The sequence below is a fragment of the Apteryx rowi genome, unplaced genomic scaffold, assembly GCF_003343035.1.
Source record: "Apteryx rowi isolate R43461 unplaced genomic scaffold, aptRow1 scaffold_2, whole genome shotgun sequence".
Lineage (NCBI taxonomy): Eukaryota > Metazoa > Chordata > Aves > Apterygiformes > Apterygidae > Apteryx > Apteryx rowi.
In genome coordinates, this window is record NW_020448307.1 from 7,416,674 (window position 1) to 7,433,688 (window position 17,015).

Below are 17,015 nucleotides of genomic sequence, written 5' to 3' on the forward strand. Positions count from 1 at the left end.
ACGCCCCGGGCGATGGGTTTCCCCGCTGTACGCAGCCCTGCCCCACCAAGGATTCCCCTTCCCCACCCGCCTCCCAAATCCCTCTCCCGCCCCCCTTCCCGCAGTTTATCATGTTGCCCACGCGACAGACGCTGCTGCAACGGGGGGGTGCGGGAGGGCGCCTCTCCCGCGCCCCCCTCCCAGCGCCCTCCGAGCTCCTCGGAGAGAGGGGGCTCGTGGCTCCTCGGCGAGTCCGGGTCCGGCGGGGCGCTGCAGCCCGGCGTTCCCGCAGCCCGGCCTAGGTCTGCTTCTTCTCCCATTCCTGCGAAGAGGAGGACGGAGACGACGTTAGAGGCCGACTGCTAGGGGAGAGGACRGGCGTCAGCCTCCCGCGGCCGATGGCGGCAGGAGCAGGTTCCCTTCGCCGGACGCTGCGCAGAAGGACCAAAGGACCCCGACCCGTTGAGCCCCTTGAGGCCTCCTCCCCTCCGCAGGGGCTTTGGGCCATCCCAGCATCTTCAAAGGCTGCGGTCACTGCTCTCATGTCCCCCAGGCAGCCCTGCACCTCCCAAATCTCTCTGCAACCTGGGCTCGGGCCAGCAGCGAGCGCAGCTGAGCCGGGCCAGCCTTGCCCCAGGGCACCCTGGCAGCACCCCTCGCTTCCGTGGTAAGGAGCAACCCGAGAGAGTCCCCCAAGTCCCCAAATTTCGTGGTCAAGCAAGGGGAGGGGACGAAGGCTGAGATTTCCCGGGGAGGCGGGGAGGGGGGGAGCGAAGCGGGACCTTGGCCTTCCGCAGCACGTTCCCCTTGTTGGCAGGGAGGATGGACGGACTCCTCTTCCTCATTTCAGCTGCACAGTTAACGGGGACCGAGTGCTCAGGGGCGCTCCCATTGGGCTTGCTGGCCGCTTCCTGTGGAAAAAAGAGGCAGAAGGAGGAGAACTTAGGAAAGCCGGGAAGCAGGAACAGAAAGAAAAAGAAAGAAAAAAATAAAAAAGATGGGAATACACAAACTGCCGCAAGGTTGAAGCTGATGCTGAAGCCCTGCAGCCAGGACTCTTCACTTCCCACCTCCGACCATCACGGGACGAAGCAGCAGAGAGGTGCCCTCTTCCCCACGCGCTGCTCCCCCGGCACCCCGAACGCGTTCGCCCTGGGAAGCCAGAGCTGCGGCAGCGAGGAAGGAAGAGCTCCGTACCCCGTTCTCCGCCTTGCCGGTCACGGCCAGCCCCAGGGCCGGCCCTCCCGCCAGCGACTGCTTCAGCCGCTCCTTCACTTCGGTCAGCTTGAGCTCCAGGTCGACGCGGCGCTCCTCCTTGTGCCGGCACTGCTCCTCCAGCTCYGCCACGCGCTGCTCCAGCTCCTGCAGCTTCTGCCCTGCTCCGCGCACGCCAACGCGCCCAGCTCAGCGCCCGGGCGGCCGAGGACGCGGGGACAGAGGTGCCAAGCCACCCTCCCGCGCGAGGACGCTAGATGGGGCTGCCGGCCCGGGCGCAGGGCTGCAGCCAGCCCTGCCGAGCGAGCGTCCCAAGTGCCACCGCCGGCACCTGTCCCCGTCCCACCCGGCCGGTGGGCATCACCCTCCTGGCGCGGAGCCCCAGGGCACCCGGGTGGACAGCCGTGGGGCCGGCTCGGCACGGCTGCGGCCGGGATGGGGCTCGCAGCCGCCCCAGCGCCTTCGAGCGTCCCAAACTCGGACGGCCCCCACCTACCCGCGCTGCCCTTCGCRGCTTCCCGCAGCTCCCTCTTCTCTTTCCGCAGCAGCACCAGCTCGCTGCGGATCGCCGCTTTCTCCTTCTCCAGCTTCTCTTTCTCCGTCAGAAACCTCCTGGCGTCCTCCTCCGCCCGGTTCTTCCCGTACCTGTACTGGTTGGCATCTGCGTGGACGGGGAGAGGCTGTCACGAAAGCTCTGGCCTCAGAAGGGGTCTGAGCGCGGCCCCAGCTACGTCGACGCCTCCCGAGCTGGGCTAGCCTGGCTCAGCCCGTGAGCCGCCCGGCCCCGGCGTTGTCCAGCCTTGTCCAGCCCTGGCCTGGCCGCAGACGCCCGGGCTCATTGCCCCGCTGCGGCACGCGGGATCGCGTCCTCCCTGGGGAAGGCAGGCTGGAGGCTCGCAGCAGGCTCCCCGCTCGGAGGCCGTGGACCCGGCCGGCCACCCACCCGCCCGCGCGGGCAGACCCCACTCACTCGACGCGTGCCTCTTCACTTTGACTTGCGGGTCCACTCGCCGCGACTTCTCGCTGCAGGAGGAGGCATGGCGCTTCACCTGGGCTCCCGCCAGCCGGGCCGGCTGCTCCTCAGCCTGGAACGGGGACGGGAGAGAGTGCCGAAACACCAGCGGGGCTGTCACAGCCAGCCAAGGCTGCGGGGCTCCCGGGGAAGGTCACTAGCACGGTGGTGGGACACGGCGAGCCCCCACGCCACGCTCACCTGAACCTTCTCGTAGGGGACATCATCGTAGACCACACGGGAGGAGTCCGTCCGGCTGTCCTGGGAGGAGCTGGCCCACCTGTGGGAGGGAGGAGGAGGGATGGCTGGTGTGTCAAAGGCTTCCTTTCCAGGCCATCTCCGCCGGTCCCTCAAAGGGCCCTTTGATCTCCCACAGCTTCCTAGATTGCTCTCCCAGCTACGGGCAGGGGCCCAGATCCAGTTGTGAGCGCTCGCCCTACCCTGTGCAAACATGCACGTCCTTCATCAGTGCTGCTGTAAACATCTTCTGCCCTATCCTGCCCGAGGGAAGCTGCCCTGCTCTGGGAAATGCCAACTCCTGGGACGCCAGCTCTCCCCTGAGACCAGGGCAGACCACCGCCCAGCCCGTGCCTTCTCTAGCGAGCACGCAGGGCTCAGGACCACCATCCCGGCCCCAACCCTCGGCCTCTCCTCAGCGCATCCTCCCCTTCGCAGCCTGCGGCATGGCGGGAGGAGAGCTCCTTACAGATAGGAGTGCCTCACGGCCGTCACGATGTTGGCGATCGTCTCCACGTCCACGTAGTCGTAGTGCAAGGCCTCGGGTGCTGTCTTGGAGCCCGTCTCCACCAAGAGGAGGCCCAGCCAGCGGCCCAGATCTTCTGAGCAGCTTGCCTGGGGGGAGAAGGAGAGGCTTGGGGTGTATGCCTGGCCCTGGGAGATGGCCTCTCCTTGTGGCCCCCCAGCCCGTCGGCACCCCCAGAGCAAGGTGAGAAAGGGCTGCAGCAGGCCCCCGCCTCGCTCCTTCCTCCCAGCACGAAACCCCACAGCGGAGAAGGGCCCTCCAGTAGCACGATGCATGTGCACGGGGGTTAGGAGGACCCGAGAGAAAGCAGATGCACAGGAGGACCCATTCCCCAAACCCCCAGCCCCCTGCACCCCCTACCCTGCTCCTCCACCCCCCGCAACTTGCCTGCTCTCACCCCTTCTGCCTCCAGCCTGCAAACACCAGCACGGCTGCCCTGCGCTTCATTAACATGCTGGGGAGGCGAGAGCAAGGCGCTGCACGCATGCAAGCTTTATTCATTCCAGGAAGTGTCCCCACTCTGGATCTGGGCACTCCCCCTCCTTTTGGGACCCTACCCGCCCCAACGCACCTCCAGCGCGGACACCTCCTGCCCATTGCGAAGGATGCGGAAAGCGAAGGGGTGTTTGGGTCCCAGTCCCGGCACCACCTCGCAGCCCCGGAGGACAATGGCATTCACGTGGGTCCGTAAGTCCGTGCGGTCCTTGTGGAAGTACAGGGTGTTGCCCTTCAGGCGACACCAGCGTTCCTTCCAGCACTGGTTAACCAGGACACTGAGGTAGCCTGGAGGAAAGCCAGAGGGAAGGGTCTCAGCACCTTCTTGGCAGCACCTGGGCCACAACTATGGCTGGTGGAGGTGGGAAGCGAGAGCCACAGAGTCCATGTAGACAGCCCGGTTCAGCACCCCCTGGCAGCTTCTCTCCACGCTCCAACCCTGCTGTGCTCACCAGGCTGTTCCTCCAAGGAAGGTCGGTGGTGAAGAACTCTGCTTTCAGCAGCGAGAGCTCAGGTGGGTTTTGCTTTCCCTACAGCTTGTCCTCATGCAATGCAAACCCTCTTTGCTGTACTGTACTGCTCTGTCCTGTGCTGGGACTGTATCTGAGGACCTCAGGAGATCACAGGATCTTGGTCCCTCTCCTTTTAGTTGTGAAACTCTAATCATATTCTCAGCAGAAACCTCTCCTGAGGCCCAAAGCGGCTTTGCCTGAGTGAAGACTGACAGATTTGGTTTGCACCCGATAAGCAGGAAGAGTGATGAGGACACCACCGTCTCTGGTGTGGGGCAGGGTTTAATTGAGACAAGGCCGTCTGGAGATTATGGCCCAGATCCAGCTCTCTACTCAAGGGCAGATCGTTTAGTCCTTGTGTGCCTCGGTTTCCGCACACAGAGCTGTGGACCTCTGGGCCCAGGTGACGTGCCAGCTCAGCGCCGCACAGTCGCACAAGTCTGTTTTCTGTGTCCCTGAGGACACGGGGTGACCCGGACCAGGCAAAGCTCTCCATGAGCTTGATGAAATTTCCCTCGCCCCACAGCATTTCCCCCCTGCCCTGCCCTCCATACGGTCCTGCTGGCAAGGAAAGGAGGCCAGCTCTGCACCGGCCCCCGGCCCCCGCGGGAACTGAGTGCCCGTTGCTGCCCCAGCCCACACGAACCACAGCAGGGGATGTCCTCCTCCGTGGAGGAGGTCTGCGTGTCCTCGGGGGAAGGCTTCTTCTTGGAGAAGCTGATGATCCTGGTGATCTTCCTCCCCGCTGCCCGGCTCATGGAGCCCTTCAGGTCAGCCAAGCCGCTCTTCTTGCCTTTCCCTGGGAAGGAGAGTGGCCCCGGTGACGTTGTGTGACCGCGGTGTAGCCCGGCACCCCCTCGCACACCGCCAGGCTGCTCCCAAGCATTGGTGCATGCAGCAGGCCCCACGGCCAGGAGGAGAAGCCCGTCGTGCCGACGGCATGGGGCCTTACCGTGCTCGCAGGGCTCCCTGCGGGCCGCGGGGGAGCAGGTCTCACCCGTCGCCACGCTGTCCGAGTCGGAGGTGTGCTTCTCCTGCGACAGCCGCTGCGGGGAGGAGCAGGGCAGGCGCCCGTTTCAGCACGGCCAGCCGCGTCCCACTGCCGCTTGCCCGCCTTCGTCCCTCCGGCACGTGGGCTGGGACGTCCCCAATGCTGGGGAGCCCCGCGCCCTCTGCCCGGGAGCCCTGCAAGCCCCGCAGACCTGCCGCGAGGAGGAGGAGGAGGGCTCCTTGCCCTGCGCCAGGAGCTCATCATCTTGGTCCAACCTCGGTGACAACAGCCTCATACGGCACCTCGGCCGGTCCCCGACCCCCTCCCTCCTCGGCAGGGCAGTTAAAAACGCCACCTTGTCCAGGTCCATCTTGCGCAGCATCACTGGGGACGTGGGGGCTTCCAGCCCGCCCGCTCCCGCGCTGCTCGCCTCCTTGATCACCTGCGGAGACAGGCGTCTGAGCAGCCGCTCGCACGTCCCAGAGGGACAACGCCGTCTCCCCTGGATCGGCGAGCGCCAGCCTCCCTGCCCGAGCCGAGCCAAACTGCCTGGAGAGCGATCCCCGTCCCCGGAGCACCTGCTCTGCTCCCTGCTGCCATCCAGAGGGGATGGCCAGCCTCCGGGCACGAGGATGGGGCAGCGTGCTCCGTTTGGGGCGTGAATCCCTCGGGCGAGTCCAGTTTGCCTGGGGGATCGGGCACAGTTTGGCCCCTACAGAAACATCACCATAGCTAAGATGGTCAGACATTGGGATGACAACTCGTCTGGCGATTTAGGAGGAAAGGGATTTGGGTGCCAACTTGCACAAAGTGCCTCCAGCACAGGAAACSTCCCAACCCCTAATTTAGACAGGCACAGCGTGGCTTGCCTGGGCCACATAAAATGACCGGGTTTCCCACGCTTCGGGCTAGCACCCTGGGTTTGTGGCCGGTCAGGAGGCTCTCGAGGAAACATCCTGGCAGGACACAGCCGGCACAAGGGCCGTCCTTCCCGCGCCACCGCAGCGCATCGCTTCCCATCCCCGCTGCGGCTGGGGCGCAGAGGGAAGTGGGGAGCCCCGAAGGGCGAGCGGGACGCCCTGCGTCTCCGGGCACGGCCCCGCAGGCAGCCCTCCCGCCCAGCCAGAGGAGACGGTGCCCGGGCAGCCCCCAGCTCTGCCCTGCAACGGAAGGAGCGGGAAGCGGGGGACGAAGTCTCCTGCTGCTGCTTGTGGGAGAGGCAGCACAAAGCCCTTTCGCACCCCACCGGCTCTGCTGCAGAGCCGGTCCCTTCTCCGGCAGGGCCTCCCGCCCCAGAACAAAGGCAGGAAAGGGCTGCGGGGAAGGGGAGGGGGCGAACAAACATCCCCACCCCGCTGCTGCCTCCGTGCGAGGGGCTCGGGCTGTCAGCGCAGGAGACGCCTGGGGCCTGGGAAGCGGCTGGCCAGCTCTCACCACGGCCGGCCGGCCGGGGCTCCCCGTCGTCGGGAGCTGATAAGAGATGAGACGAAAGCTCCTTCCCCCTCCAGGGAGATAAGGCCTTTCCCAAGGGAGCCCGCTCCCCGCTCCGGCCAGGGACGATGGGAGCCGTGTCCCTGCGGGACGACGAGCAAGGAGGGGAAGGCAGCCACGGTACCTTCAGCCACTCCTCAGCCTGCTCCTTGCTCTGCACGGCCAGCACCAGCGCCTCGGCCCCCGGCAGCGAGAAACGCAGCTCGTGCTTCTTGCGCCGCCCGTCCTTGGGGACGTAGATGACGTTGCAGGTGCCCAGGGGCACTTCCACATGCGGCTGCCGGTCTTTGGAGCTTTTGTAGCACTAGGAGAAGCAAAGGGAGCCGTTCTGGGCCCAGCCAACCCTGCCTGCCCTGCTGCCCTGTCCAGGCAGATCTGGGCTTCCCTTGCAGGCTCCCAAGCACGTGGCGCAGATGGAGGCGGCTCAGGCTTTGCAACAGACAGTTGCAGAAGGGCTGCGGGACCCCCTCTCCCTTCCCTCTGCCTCCCAAATCATGCCCCCAAAGAGGGGAACCCTTCATTTGCTCGCAAGGGAAGCGAGCTCCTGCTGTGGGATAGTCTCAGTCTTAGGGCAAGCTCTCGGTTAGGGTATCGGCATCTTCCTTCAACCTCCCTTCCCAGCTCCCACGCCCAGGTTTCTCGCCCCTCCCTCGTGCCCCGCTGGCGCCGGGCTCACCAGCAGTTTGTTGTCCCGTATGATGGTGAGCTGCTTGGCCCATTGTCCAAAGCGCTTCTTACGCAACAGGAAAGCACAAATCCTACAGTCCTTCACCAGGTTCATGGAGGCTTCCTCTGACGGCCACTGGTGTGTCAGCTGCTGGCCCTTCCCCTCCTCCTCCTCCTCGTCGTACGACTCATAGGAGCTGCTCATTGCATCCGAGTCATTGTCTGGAAGGAAGCATGCACGCAAGTCACCCCCGCAGGGCACCCCAGAGCTGCATCCCGAGCAAGCTCTCGCACTACCAGGGTCCCCTCTCCCCGCAGGCTCCAGGACAGAGCTCAGGCTGCACACAGGGATGGAGGGACTCCACGTCATGCTCTGAAAACAGCAGCGTTTTGACCCCAACTGTTTCCATTTCGCCCATTTCCCTTCCATATTACTCATGACGCCTGTGGGCCAAAAGCCAAACCCAGATGCATCTGTCTGCTTCTTTGCAAGCCTCAAACTTTTAAAATGTGGATTAAACCTTCCACCTGCAATGTAGGATCATGCACTTGCCCTCTGCCCCACGCCTCCCAAACACAGCACAGAGGAGCACCATGCTGCAGCCAGYGTCCCAGCCCACCTCCTCCGTGGCACAGGGAGCTCGTGGAGGTCACGGCAGAGCTGGCTGCGAAGGTAGGGACTCCCCTTGCTGATGCTGGGAACAGACAGAGCACTCACTGCATGCTTTCCGCAGGGCGAGAAGGAGCCCTGCTCGCGTGCCAAACAATACTCCAAGCTCTTTCCAGGCTGCTGGGCAAAGGGCCTCTGACATGCGAGAGGTCCTCGGAGCCTTAACCCTTCTGGCATTCAGACAGGAGCTGGAAAGCCTCCATTTGCATGCAAAGTCAGTGGCTAGAGATGGATACCTTTCCAGAAACTTGTATGTGGAGAACAGCTGTGTACTTATACACCAAGATAAGAGTCAGGCTGCTGGATCCCTGGACACTCTGTCAGACCTTTTATGGATATGACAGCTAGCATCATGGGGTCCTAGAGCAGCCTGGAGGTGGCTGCACGCAGGCATGACCAGGAGCAACCCAGGAAAGCCCAGCGTCTCCCCTGTCCTCTCTCCCTCTCTATATGGAGGCACTTGAGYGTCACAGCACAGACGCAGTCGGCCCTGAACTCTGGACCAGACCTGCAGGATTTGCTCCTGACTGCTCAGTCCCATGTCACAGGGCCAGACTTTGCCCAAATTCTCCCCTCCCCACTGAGGGCACCCAGACACTTACAGGAGTTTTTTTGCTCCCCGTTCATCCTGGTGACGGGATAGTTGCTGTCTGCATCCTCATAATATCCATCTTCGATCGAGTTGGGGGGGCTGGAGCTGTCTGCAGAGGAAGCAGAGGGCAGGCGGGCTCGTGAGGTGGGACAACCCCGCACCCGGCTGGGTCGGAGCAGTGGGGACTCCGCGAGAGCTGCGCTCACTAACACGCACATCCGCCCCCGGCACAACCAGTGCAAAGGAAGCAGGAACGTCTGCTGGTTAAAGCAGGATGTAGAGGGGCAGCGGAGGGACGTTAATGGGGATTTTACCCACTAGATACTCTGGAAAAGCCTGGGCACCTCTTCCCATTCCCCTGGGCCTGGCAGAGGAGCGCACGCTGCCCAGGCACCCCGCCAAGGTGCCAGGCGCAGCCGCGGAGRGTCCACGCACAGGGCCTGGGAGCGCGCCATCGCCCACCCCTCTGGCCACCTCCCTGCTGGTGGTGTGACCCCAGCTCTGGGCAGCCGGGCAAGGGGCTCCAAGCAGATACCCCAGCTCCCAGCCCGCAGCCGCCCCGCCGGGAAGAGACGCCTGGCACGTCAGAGCATCGGTCCTCCCACGGCCCGATGTCTCCTCATTGCTCTCTTTGCATCGAGCCAGAGCAGACAGCTCCCTGCAACAACAGTGCGGTGGGATGGAAAGGAAGCAGGACAGGAGGGACGTGGGGTGGGAGCAGCAGCGTTTCCTTCTCTGGGACGAGCTAACAAGCCTGCCGAGGGCCTCCTTGCTTTCCTATGCTGGGAGAGGAGACTCGGAGCCCCTCTGGGATGCAGGCATCCAGCTCATGGGACAGTTCCTCTGCCGTCCTGGGAACGGGACTTACTGCGGGATGTGATGTACTCTGGGGCCTTGCCCGGGCCCAGAGGCAGGGCTTCCTCGTAGTAATCTTCAGGTGGAGGAGTGGTGGGCAGTGGTGGAGGAGGGTCCACAGCAACCTACAGCAGATACACCACAGGTGTTAGCCAGGCTGCAGAGACAAGTTGCGAGTCCCCAGAAGGGCTGCCACCATGGTGAGGGGCAAAAATGGGCCATATCTGCGTGGCTGGAATGACAGCTTGTTCCCAGAGGGAAGGGGCAGGACAGGGATGCCACCCTGTATACAACCGCCACGAGCCTTTCCCCAGCAGTGCTGCTGCCTTTTACCCCCATGACGCTGCCTGCTCCTCCTCAGGCACCAGAGAGGTCCACCTGGATGTGGAGCCRTGCCCGGCTGCAGCTGCTGGGGGCTTTGGCAGCACCCAGCAGAGCTCCCTAAGGCTGCCCCAGCACCCTGCTGCGACCCTGCTCTCCGCCCCGGCCTGGGGTCTCAGCCCCAGCCACCACCACCTCCCGTGCTGGTGCCTAGGTTCTCCAAGCAGGTCAGACCTCGCAGGTGGATATCCAGTGACTTACATTTTTTGCTGGCTGGCTCCTCGCAAGCTCCAAGCCAATGCCATCACTGGCGTCCCCATCCTCCTCCTGCATGTCCTGGAGATCCCGCAGGTCACAGTCTGGCCAGGGGTAGGGGGAGACCGTGAAGGGAGCAGTGAAACCCCAGAGCCAGCCTCCCCAGCCAGGCCCTTGGGAGAGCTCCCAAACCATGCTGGCGCCTGCAGCCCTTCACCAGGAAGGTGCTAGGAGAGGAGCACGGCTGACAAACTCATCCAGGCTGGGGTGTCTGTGAACTGCCCCGGGGCCGCACAGCCCTGCAAGCAGCTACGGAGGAGCGGGAGCAAGCACCCGCAGTGACAGCACCCACCCTGCGCCGGGCACGAGGCCACAGACGTTTCACCCGCTTCCTTCAGAGGCTCCCCGAGAGCTTCAGCTCCCAGCTGGAGGCGTGCGGGAGCCCCGGGGTGAGCACGGCACCCGGCAAGCGCTGCGCCCCAGGCAGAGGGGGCACGGCACGAGGTGCCACTCCGTGTCCACCACGCGGCCGATCGTACCGAACTCCTCGAAGAGAGACTCCACGAAGCTGGTGCCATTGCTCAGGGACGCCGTGTTCACGTACAGGTAGTCCACGTCCTTCCCTGGGGAGGGATGGGGGAAGCTCTCAGCATGGAGATGGGGCCGGATGGCTGGGGCAGCACCAGCACCTCTCCTCCCTGGCAAGTGCTACCCAAGGACACGGGCCAACTCATCCTCATCCAGACGGGTTGCGCCAGCCGCTCTGCCACGGGGAACTTCTCTGCATGAGGTGTCCGGGGAGTGGAGGAGCCGCCGGGCAGCGCTGCCAACCCCACCCGGGGAGGGAGGCAGGGAGGTGGGGAAGGCTTTGAAGCTCCCAGGTGCACGGCCCTTGCAGCCTTCCCATGGAAAGCCCTGCGCTCAGCAGAAACTGGCAGCAGGAAGACCTCTGCGAACCAGCATTTCCACAGGAAACGCGGAACAGCCTCGGGCCAACCGTAACAGGGCTGCACACCCCGGCACGCAGCCCCTGCGCCGGGCCTGTTTGCTCCCGAGCCAGCTGATGTCGGCTCCCGGCGTGCCGGCCAGCCGGACGCACGCTCGCCGCCAGCGCTCGGCACCCGAGACAGGGTGTGGGGGGCTCCCGGGAGGAGCAGGGGCGGCTGCTGCAGAGAGCGGCCAGGAAAAAGAGGGGGGCAAAACGCCCCTGAGGTGGCCGGGAAGGTGCTTGGCATGAGAACCGGAGGGCTTCGGCCCCCCTTGCCTGCAGCTCCCCCGGCTCGCCAGGTGGGAAGTGGCTGCAAAGACGAGGAAGTTCATCCATACCCAGAGGGCTCCCATAAATCACGGGGACAGAGCCAGCGGAGCGTGCCGGCTCGCGTGCGATGCCGGCGTCTGTGCTGCTCAAGGGCAGCTGGAGGACTCCCTCCACCAACGGCACCGCCAGGGAGACGCATCCCCGCTGCCGCCGGACCAGAGAAGTGCTAGGATGCTCTCCGGAGGGGACGAAAGACAGGTGTGGGAGCGCRGCGTCGGCACCGTGCCAGGAGAGCAACCCGTGATCGTTCCCACCACCTCCACCTCGCCGTCCCCTTATGCTCTAGCTCTGGTCAAATCCCACTGCAAATTATGCCAGAAGCGGCCCTTCCTCCTGCCGCGGCGAGGATCCCACGTGGCCAGGCCAGCCTCCTGGGACACCACGGCAAGAGCAGGTGTGGGCATCAGGCCTCCTCAGCTGAGTAAGCTTTTCCCCTGCCCTGCTGTGGCTTTTGTGGCCAGGCCCTTCTGCCCAGGTTGCCACCCCAGCCGTGTGGGTGTGCTGCAGAGCTGCCACACTGGGGACACGCGCTGTCCCTGGGGATGGCCGCCAGGCCTTGAGATGCAGCACGAGCCGGACGCACTGACCTGGGGGCGGCTGCAGCTTCTGCAGGATGGTGGAGACGGCCAACTTCTTCTCCTGCGTCGTGGAGCTCAGGTACTCATGGTCCAGCAGTTTGAGCAAGACGCTGAGCTCTGGGAGGAGCTGGTCCACCACTGGGGAAAGCAGGAAAAAGCCCGTCAGCTAGGAAGGTGTCGCAGCCCTGGGCTTCACCCCAAAACCCCCTGCGCAAGGGGTAGGGGCACAAGGAGCAAAGCAAAACAAGGCGCAGGGGTGTCTGTATTTCAGAAGCAAGAACACACAGCTTGGTACACAACCCAGACCCCTCCAGCCCTCCCTTGGGCACTCAGAGGAGCCCCAGCCTCCCCGCTGCAGCAGCGGAGGCACAGGGTTATGAGCAGAGGCAGCCGCAGGAAAAAGGGGATGGAGGAGGCCAGAGACACTTTCCAAGCCAGCCCAGAGGCCTGGCACATTTTCATCCACCTCCTGGCTCCAAACTGGGACAAGATCACGGATTTCGCTATCTTGTCCCTGGAGTGGGTTTCTCCCCTTTTCACACCCAGACGTGCAATGCACCGAGTGCCGGGGCATTGCCAGAGATGCTAAAATAAATAAGCAAAAGAGTATGTTCAGATTAAGACTAGACACAGCAGGTGCTCAAGAGGGGCTGCAACAYGGGGAAGACCCCACAAGAGCTGCCCCACAGTGGCCGCCCCCACACAGCCCCAGCACAGCTTGGGCGGTATTTGCTAAGACCGCGCACACTCGTCCCACGCACACGCTCCTCCGCCTGCCCGCGGGTGCCAGGACACCGCCTGCTGAGCCCGCTAACGGAAACGTGAGCTCTCCGGGCTGTCGGATCACTATCAAAGGGCTCAGCGCACGTCTTCTTCCGTGCAGATAAAACTACGCCTCTGTCCCCCGCTACAGCATCTCATCGCTGCCTGGTGCCCCCTCGCTGTGAYGGGTGCTGTGTGGTGACAGGTGGAAAGAAGTCTCTGCCCCAAACCCCTGCCCAAGGCGGGCAGCCCGAAAGGTGCACGGGGAGGGGACGGGGCTGCAGCAAAGGCAGGGTTCTCCCACCCCGCCTCTGCATTAAGGAGTATTAGCTACCAGCTTCCCAGGTAGCAGAGAAGAGCACTTGGCTGTTTGCGTGCTGGTGCCCACCTGCGCTTTCTCCTTGCAGGAAGGCTCCCCGGCGCAGCGCCCGCACCAAGGGGCAGCGCGTGGCAGCTCCTGCTCAGCTACGCGGGTCAGCAGCCACCGACCTGCTCCAGGTTCCTTCAAGAGGCAGAGCTCAGCCCGAGGTCTCGAGCTCGCTCTTCAAAGCTCTGCCCCAAGAGCCACCCAAGGGAGCAACAGACCCACAGACCAGCACCGGTGCCTTAATGCCACCTATGAATAGCCCCAAAGCAAAGAGGTTCAGATGGGCTGAGCTTCTGACCTAAGAGGAACGGCACCAGAAACCATCTCATCGGCTTCCCAGTCGCTCTGCTGGGATCCAGGTACCCCCAAGCTCTTGGGAGCTAGTTTGGAGCTAGTGCAACTCGCCTCCTAAGTCAGCCCAGGAGACAAAAGCAGGCAGGAGGCAGGAGAGATGGTGAGAATCCAGCAGAAAGAAGGAAAGGAAGAATTTGCAGTGAATCACCATCACAGGCAGAACATGTATTGCAATGAGGATCTTCTCTTTGGCCCAGAGATTCATGGACTTGTTTTTACAAAGCAAAAGCATACTTCATCACTAGGATTACGCTTACAGCATGGAAGGTTGCCTCTGCCTGTAACGCTTAATTCCAGAGAACATTTGGGTGTTTGCATATCAAAATGGGGATACAAAACTTGTCACCTAAAGCAGTGTTTTCTGTGCTGGCAGCAGCTGGCTGACAACGCGGGGAGAACGCGTTGGCCAGCGGTGGCTGGGGAGGGCTGAGCAGGTTGAATTCTGGACTCCAAATCTCTTGTGAGCTTCCCCACCCCCAGTTTTGCATGCGCATCGGCATCCTCAGCCCAGGCCTGTTCCTGTACTTTACTCTGAGATTAACCATTGAGAAATAACCCCCTAAATATACACGTTGTCTCCATGCCCAGGATCAGAGCCAGGGCTCCCAGGGGAAAGCCCTGGGGAGGGGAAGGGAAGGAAGGAGGAAAGGGAAGGCATTGCCACTCGCCAGCCACTGCCGCTGGCTCAGGGCCACGGAGCAGCATTTTCTTGGCTTTCCCCGTCATGACGGGAAGAGCTCAGCGCACAGTGGGGCTYGGCAGCCCCCGAAGAGGAGCCTGCCCAGCCTGTGAAGCATCTCCCCCAGCCCTCTCCAGCCCAGCCCAGCCTCTCCGCTGCGAGGGCTGAGCGCCTTCCCCAGCCCTGTAACCAGACCCCCTGGAACTAATCCGGGACCGGCTTCTCAGCTGCTCCGACCCCCCTGCTCCCAGGTCTCATTCCCTGACGTCTTCCGAGCAAGACAAGGCAAAGCGGAGCTGGATCCAGTCGTGGGGACCGCACACCCTCCCGGCTGGACCCTGCTGGACAACGGTGCCAGGCAGAGCACAGCCGCAGGGCCCATCAGCTCATTGAGCGATGCTCTGGTGATATCTACAGCAGCTCTTCCAGGATCAAAAGCCTAAGACAGACAGCCCAGATCTGAGAGGCCAAGCTCAGGGACACCAGCAAACCTGCAGCTTTGGAGGCTACAGAAGGGTGTGTGTGTGGGGGGGGGGGGAACAAGCTGCTGTTTCTTCCAGTGCAAGCGYGAGCAAGATCCCTTCTCTTGGCAGGCAGCAACCAAAAGCCGTCGCAGCAGAGCTGAGGCGGGATTGCAGCTGGCTCCAGGTCTCCGGGGACAGGGGTGGGAGGAGAGGCCGGGGTGACCGCAGAGGCAGCTCCGACGTGCTGACTAGCGGGGACGGTTAGCAAGGAGGGGAGAGCGCGCAGGGAGCACCAGGACTGGGCTGGACACGCTTTCCGGGCAGTATCCACCCCWCTGCTGCCCCTTCTCCCTCTGCCCACACCGCTGGGGTCTTTCCATCCCCGGTGATGGAAACTGAGAGTGCCAGGTATGCGACCTACGGGCTTTTGGCGGCACGTCAAAGCAGGCAGGACAAGCTGCCCCACAGCCGTGGGGCTGCTCCTCCAGCAAAGCAGAGAGGGGCGGCAGGGAGGGCAGGTACCCGGCGCAGGATGCTGTGCTCTTAGACATGTCAGGATCCTCATTACTCATGTTCRTTAACGATCTCTGGCTACCCAAACACCACATCCACTCCGCCCAACACCCATCCAAGACTGGGCCGCTGCRGATTTGACCCAGGATTTTGGTGGCGTGGGAGGGGATGGTTGCTTCCATCCCTGTGAGCCACAGGCCAGAGCAGGGAGCAAGTCCCCTGGGAAYGGCACGTGGAAGCCGGCTGCAAGTTCAGAGCGAGGCGGGGACAGGATAATAAGAACGGCTGCTTTGCAAAGCTTTTTGGCTGAACAGGAGCCCAACAGGAGCGGGTCCCCGTTCCTTTCCGCAGCCAACCAGCGACCTTCCACCTGCCCCAGCACCTCGCCGTGCGAAGGCAGAAAGGGGGCAAAGCTCCTGCGCCATCGTCGTGCCTCCCCCAGGAGACCGAGGGCAGCGGTGGCAGCCCTGCTCCCTGAGCGCTCCTGGCAGGGGGGGACATGAGGATGCCACCCRGCTCCTCACCTGCCCCAGCGGTGCAGCTGCTCCGCCGGGGCCCCGGCTGGCTGCACCGGAGGCGGCTGTGCCGAGGGAGAGAGCCCAAGCACCTGCGGCAGCATCGCGGACGGGGGTCTGCCGCAGAGCAGGCTCTGCCGAGCCGAGCCCCCGGGCTCTCCTCCCCACCGGGGCCGGGGGCCCACGGGTCACCTGGCGAGGCAGCGGTCTCCAGCCCCAGCCCACYGCCGCCCCAGGACGCGAGGCAGGATGCAGCTCGCGAGCCTCTTCCTGCCGCCAGGCCTCTATCTGCACAGACCTTCTGCTTCCTCCTCCCTCCCCAGAGCCAAGCTAAACATGAACATCAGCCCTTTCGTCCAGCTTCGYCACCATCCCTCTCCTACGGGTAGGCCAAAACGGGGCAGGTAGACACCCAGGGAGAGCGAGGAGCCTCAGCACAGCTCCAGAAAGAGCAGGCGAGGCTGGGGAGCCGGCAGCACCCGCCAGCCTGCGGGAAGGAGAGCGCAGCCGCAGAGGGACCAGGGCTTCCCGTCCCCGTGAACGCTGCTGAGCTCCGGAGCTGGGGAAACACCACCCAGCAGGTACGGAGCYGAGGAACCGAGTTCCCGCTGGCACTCTGCTCAATGTCCCCGCCAGCACGTGCCACCAAGGGCAGGGAGCTGCTCCAGCCATGTGAGCGCCTCATGCGTGTGATGAGCAGGGAAGTGCTCAGCTGCCGTCGCCCTCTCCTTACCCTTGCGGAGAGTGAGGGAGGGAGGAGGAGCAGCTCCTCCCTGCGATGTTTGCGCGGTGCTGCACGCCAGCGCTGCGGGGGCAGGATGGGAGCACACCCCCCACGCAGCAGCGCAGCGATGGTTTCCAGGCCAGGTGAGACATCCGCCTCCTGCCTTCCCCAGGACGCAGCTGCAGGGCCTGGCAGGGTGCTGGGCTAGCAGGGGACAGGACGGGTTGAAAAGCAAGGTGCTCCCCTGTCCATCCAGCACCCACTTATTGCTAAGCCCTCTGCAAGGATCTAGGGGGACACTTAGACATCTTCCTGGTATCCCAACGCAGCACAGCTCAACAGGCTCCCAACTGGCCATGGATTCCCCTGGAGGAGATGGGGACCATGCACGTGCCCTAYGCACACCACGCTGAAGCCTAGGCCCTGCTGCCCATGGGCATCCCCATTCCCACTGCTTGCAGGACCTCTCCCATCACAGCCACCAGCTTGGGYGTCAGGGTTTCAGCCTAGCCGAGGGCAAAAGGGCAAATAAATTTCTATTAATAGTCACAAAGCTGGCACTGTGCGCTGCGAGAGGGGCTAGGAGACCCCCGTGCGCACAAGAAGCGAGCGCGCCCGATAAGCAAGGTTTGTCGCCCGGCATTGCAGGCTGGTGAGCTCATCAGCGATGCCTTGACCGACGGCTCCGAGCCGGGGTGCGCGGAGCGAAGAGCGCGGGGCGAGTACTGAAGGCTCCTTTGTTTTCCCCTCGCTGAGCTGTCCCCTCCGTCTCCCTTGTTAAACACGCACCRAAACGCAAGGGGGGTGAGCCAGTCAAAGGGGCCTGTGATCCGAGAGGAGGGCACGCGGACCGCCGAGCCGAGCCTGTGCCYGGGGGAGCGGAGGAAGGGAAGGAATTAATTTCCTGTGCTCGTTAGGCTCCCA

The 17,015-nt window shown here is 63.6% G+C and overlaps 1 protein-coding gene across 1 annotated transcript; it reads right to left on the reverse strand.

Moving 5' to 3' along the window:
• Positions 1-277: 277 nt before the first annotated feature.
• AFAP1L1 (actin filament associated protein 1 like 1) lies at positions 278-16,734 on the reverse strand. The gene is made up of 19 exons (XM_026063547.1): positions 16,603-16,734; positions 11,723-11,879; positions 10,357-10,440; positions 9,824-9,921; positions 9,255-9,366; positions 8,397-8,495; positions 7,135-7,346; positions 6,583-6,762; positions 5,323-5,409; positions 4,929-5,022; positions 4,623-4,775; positions 3,541-3,752; positions 2,913-3,058; positions 2,408-2,486; positions 2,165-2,279; positions 1,691-1,855; positions 1,177-1,355; positions 762-890; positions 278-301 (listed from the first exon to the last, which is right to left on the reverse strand). Exons 1-19 carry the CDS (start codon positions 16,732-16,734, stop codon positions 278-280), a joined length of 2,457 nt encoding a protein of 818 aa, XP_025919332.1.
• Between the last annotated feature and the right edge of the window lie 281 nt (positions 16,735-17,015).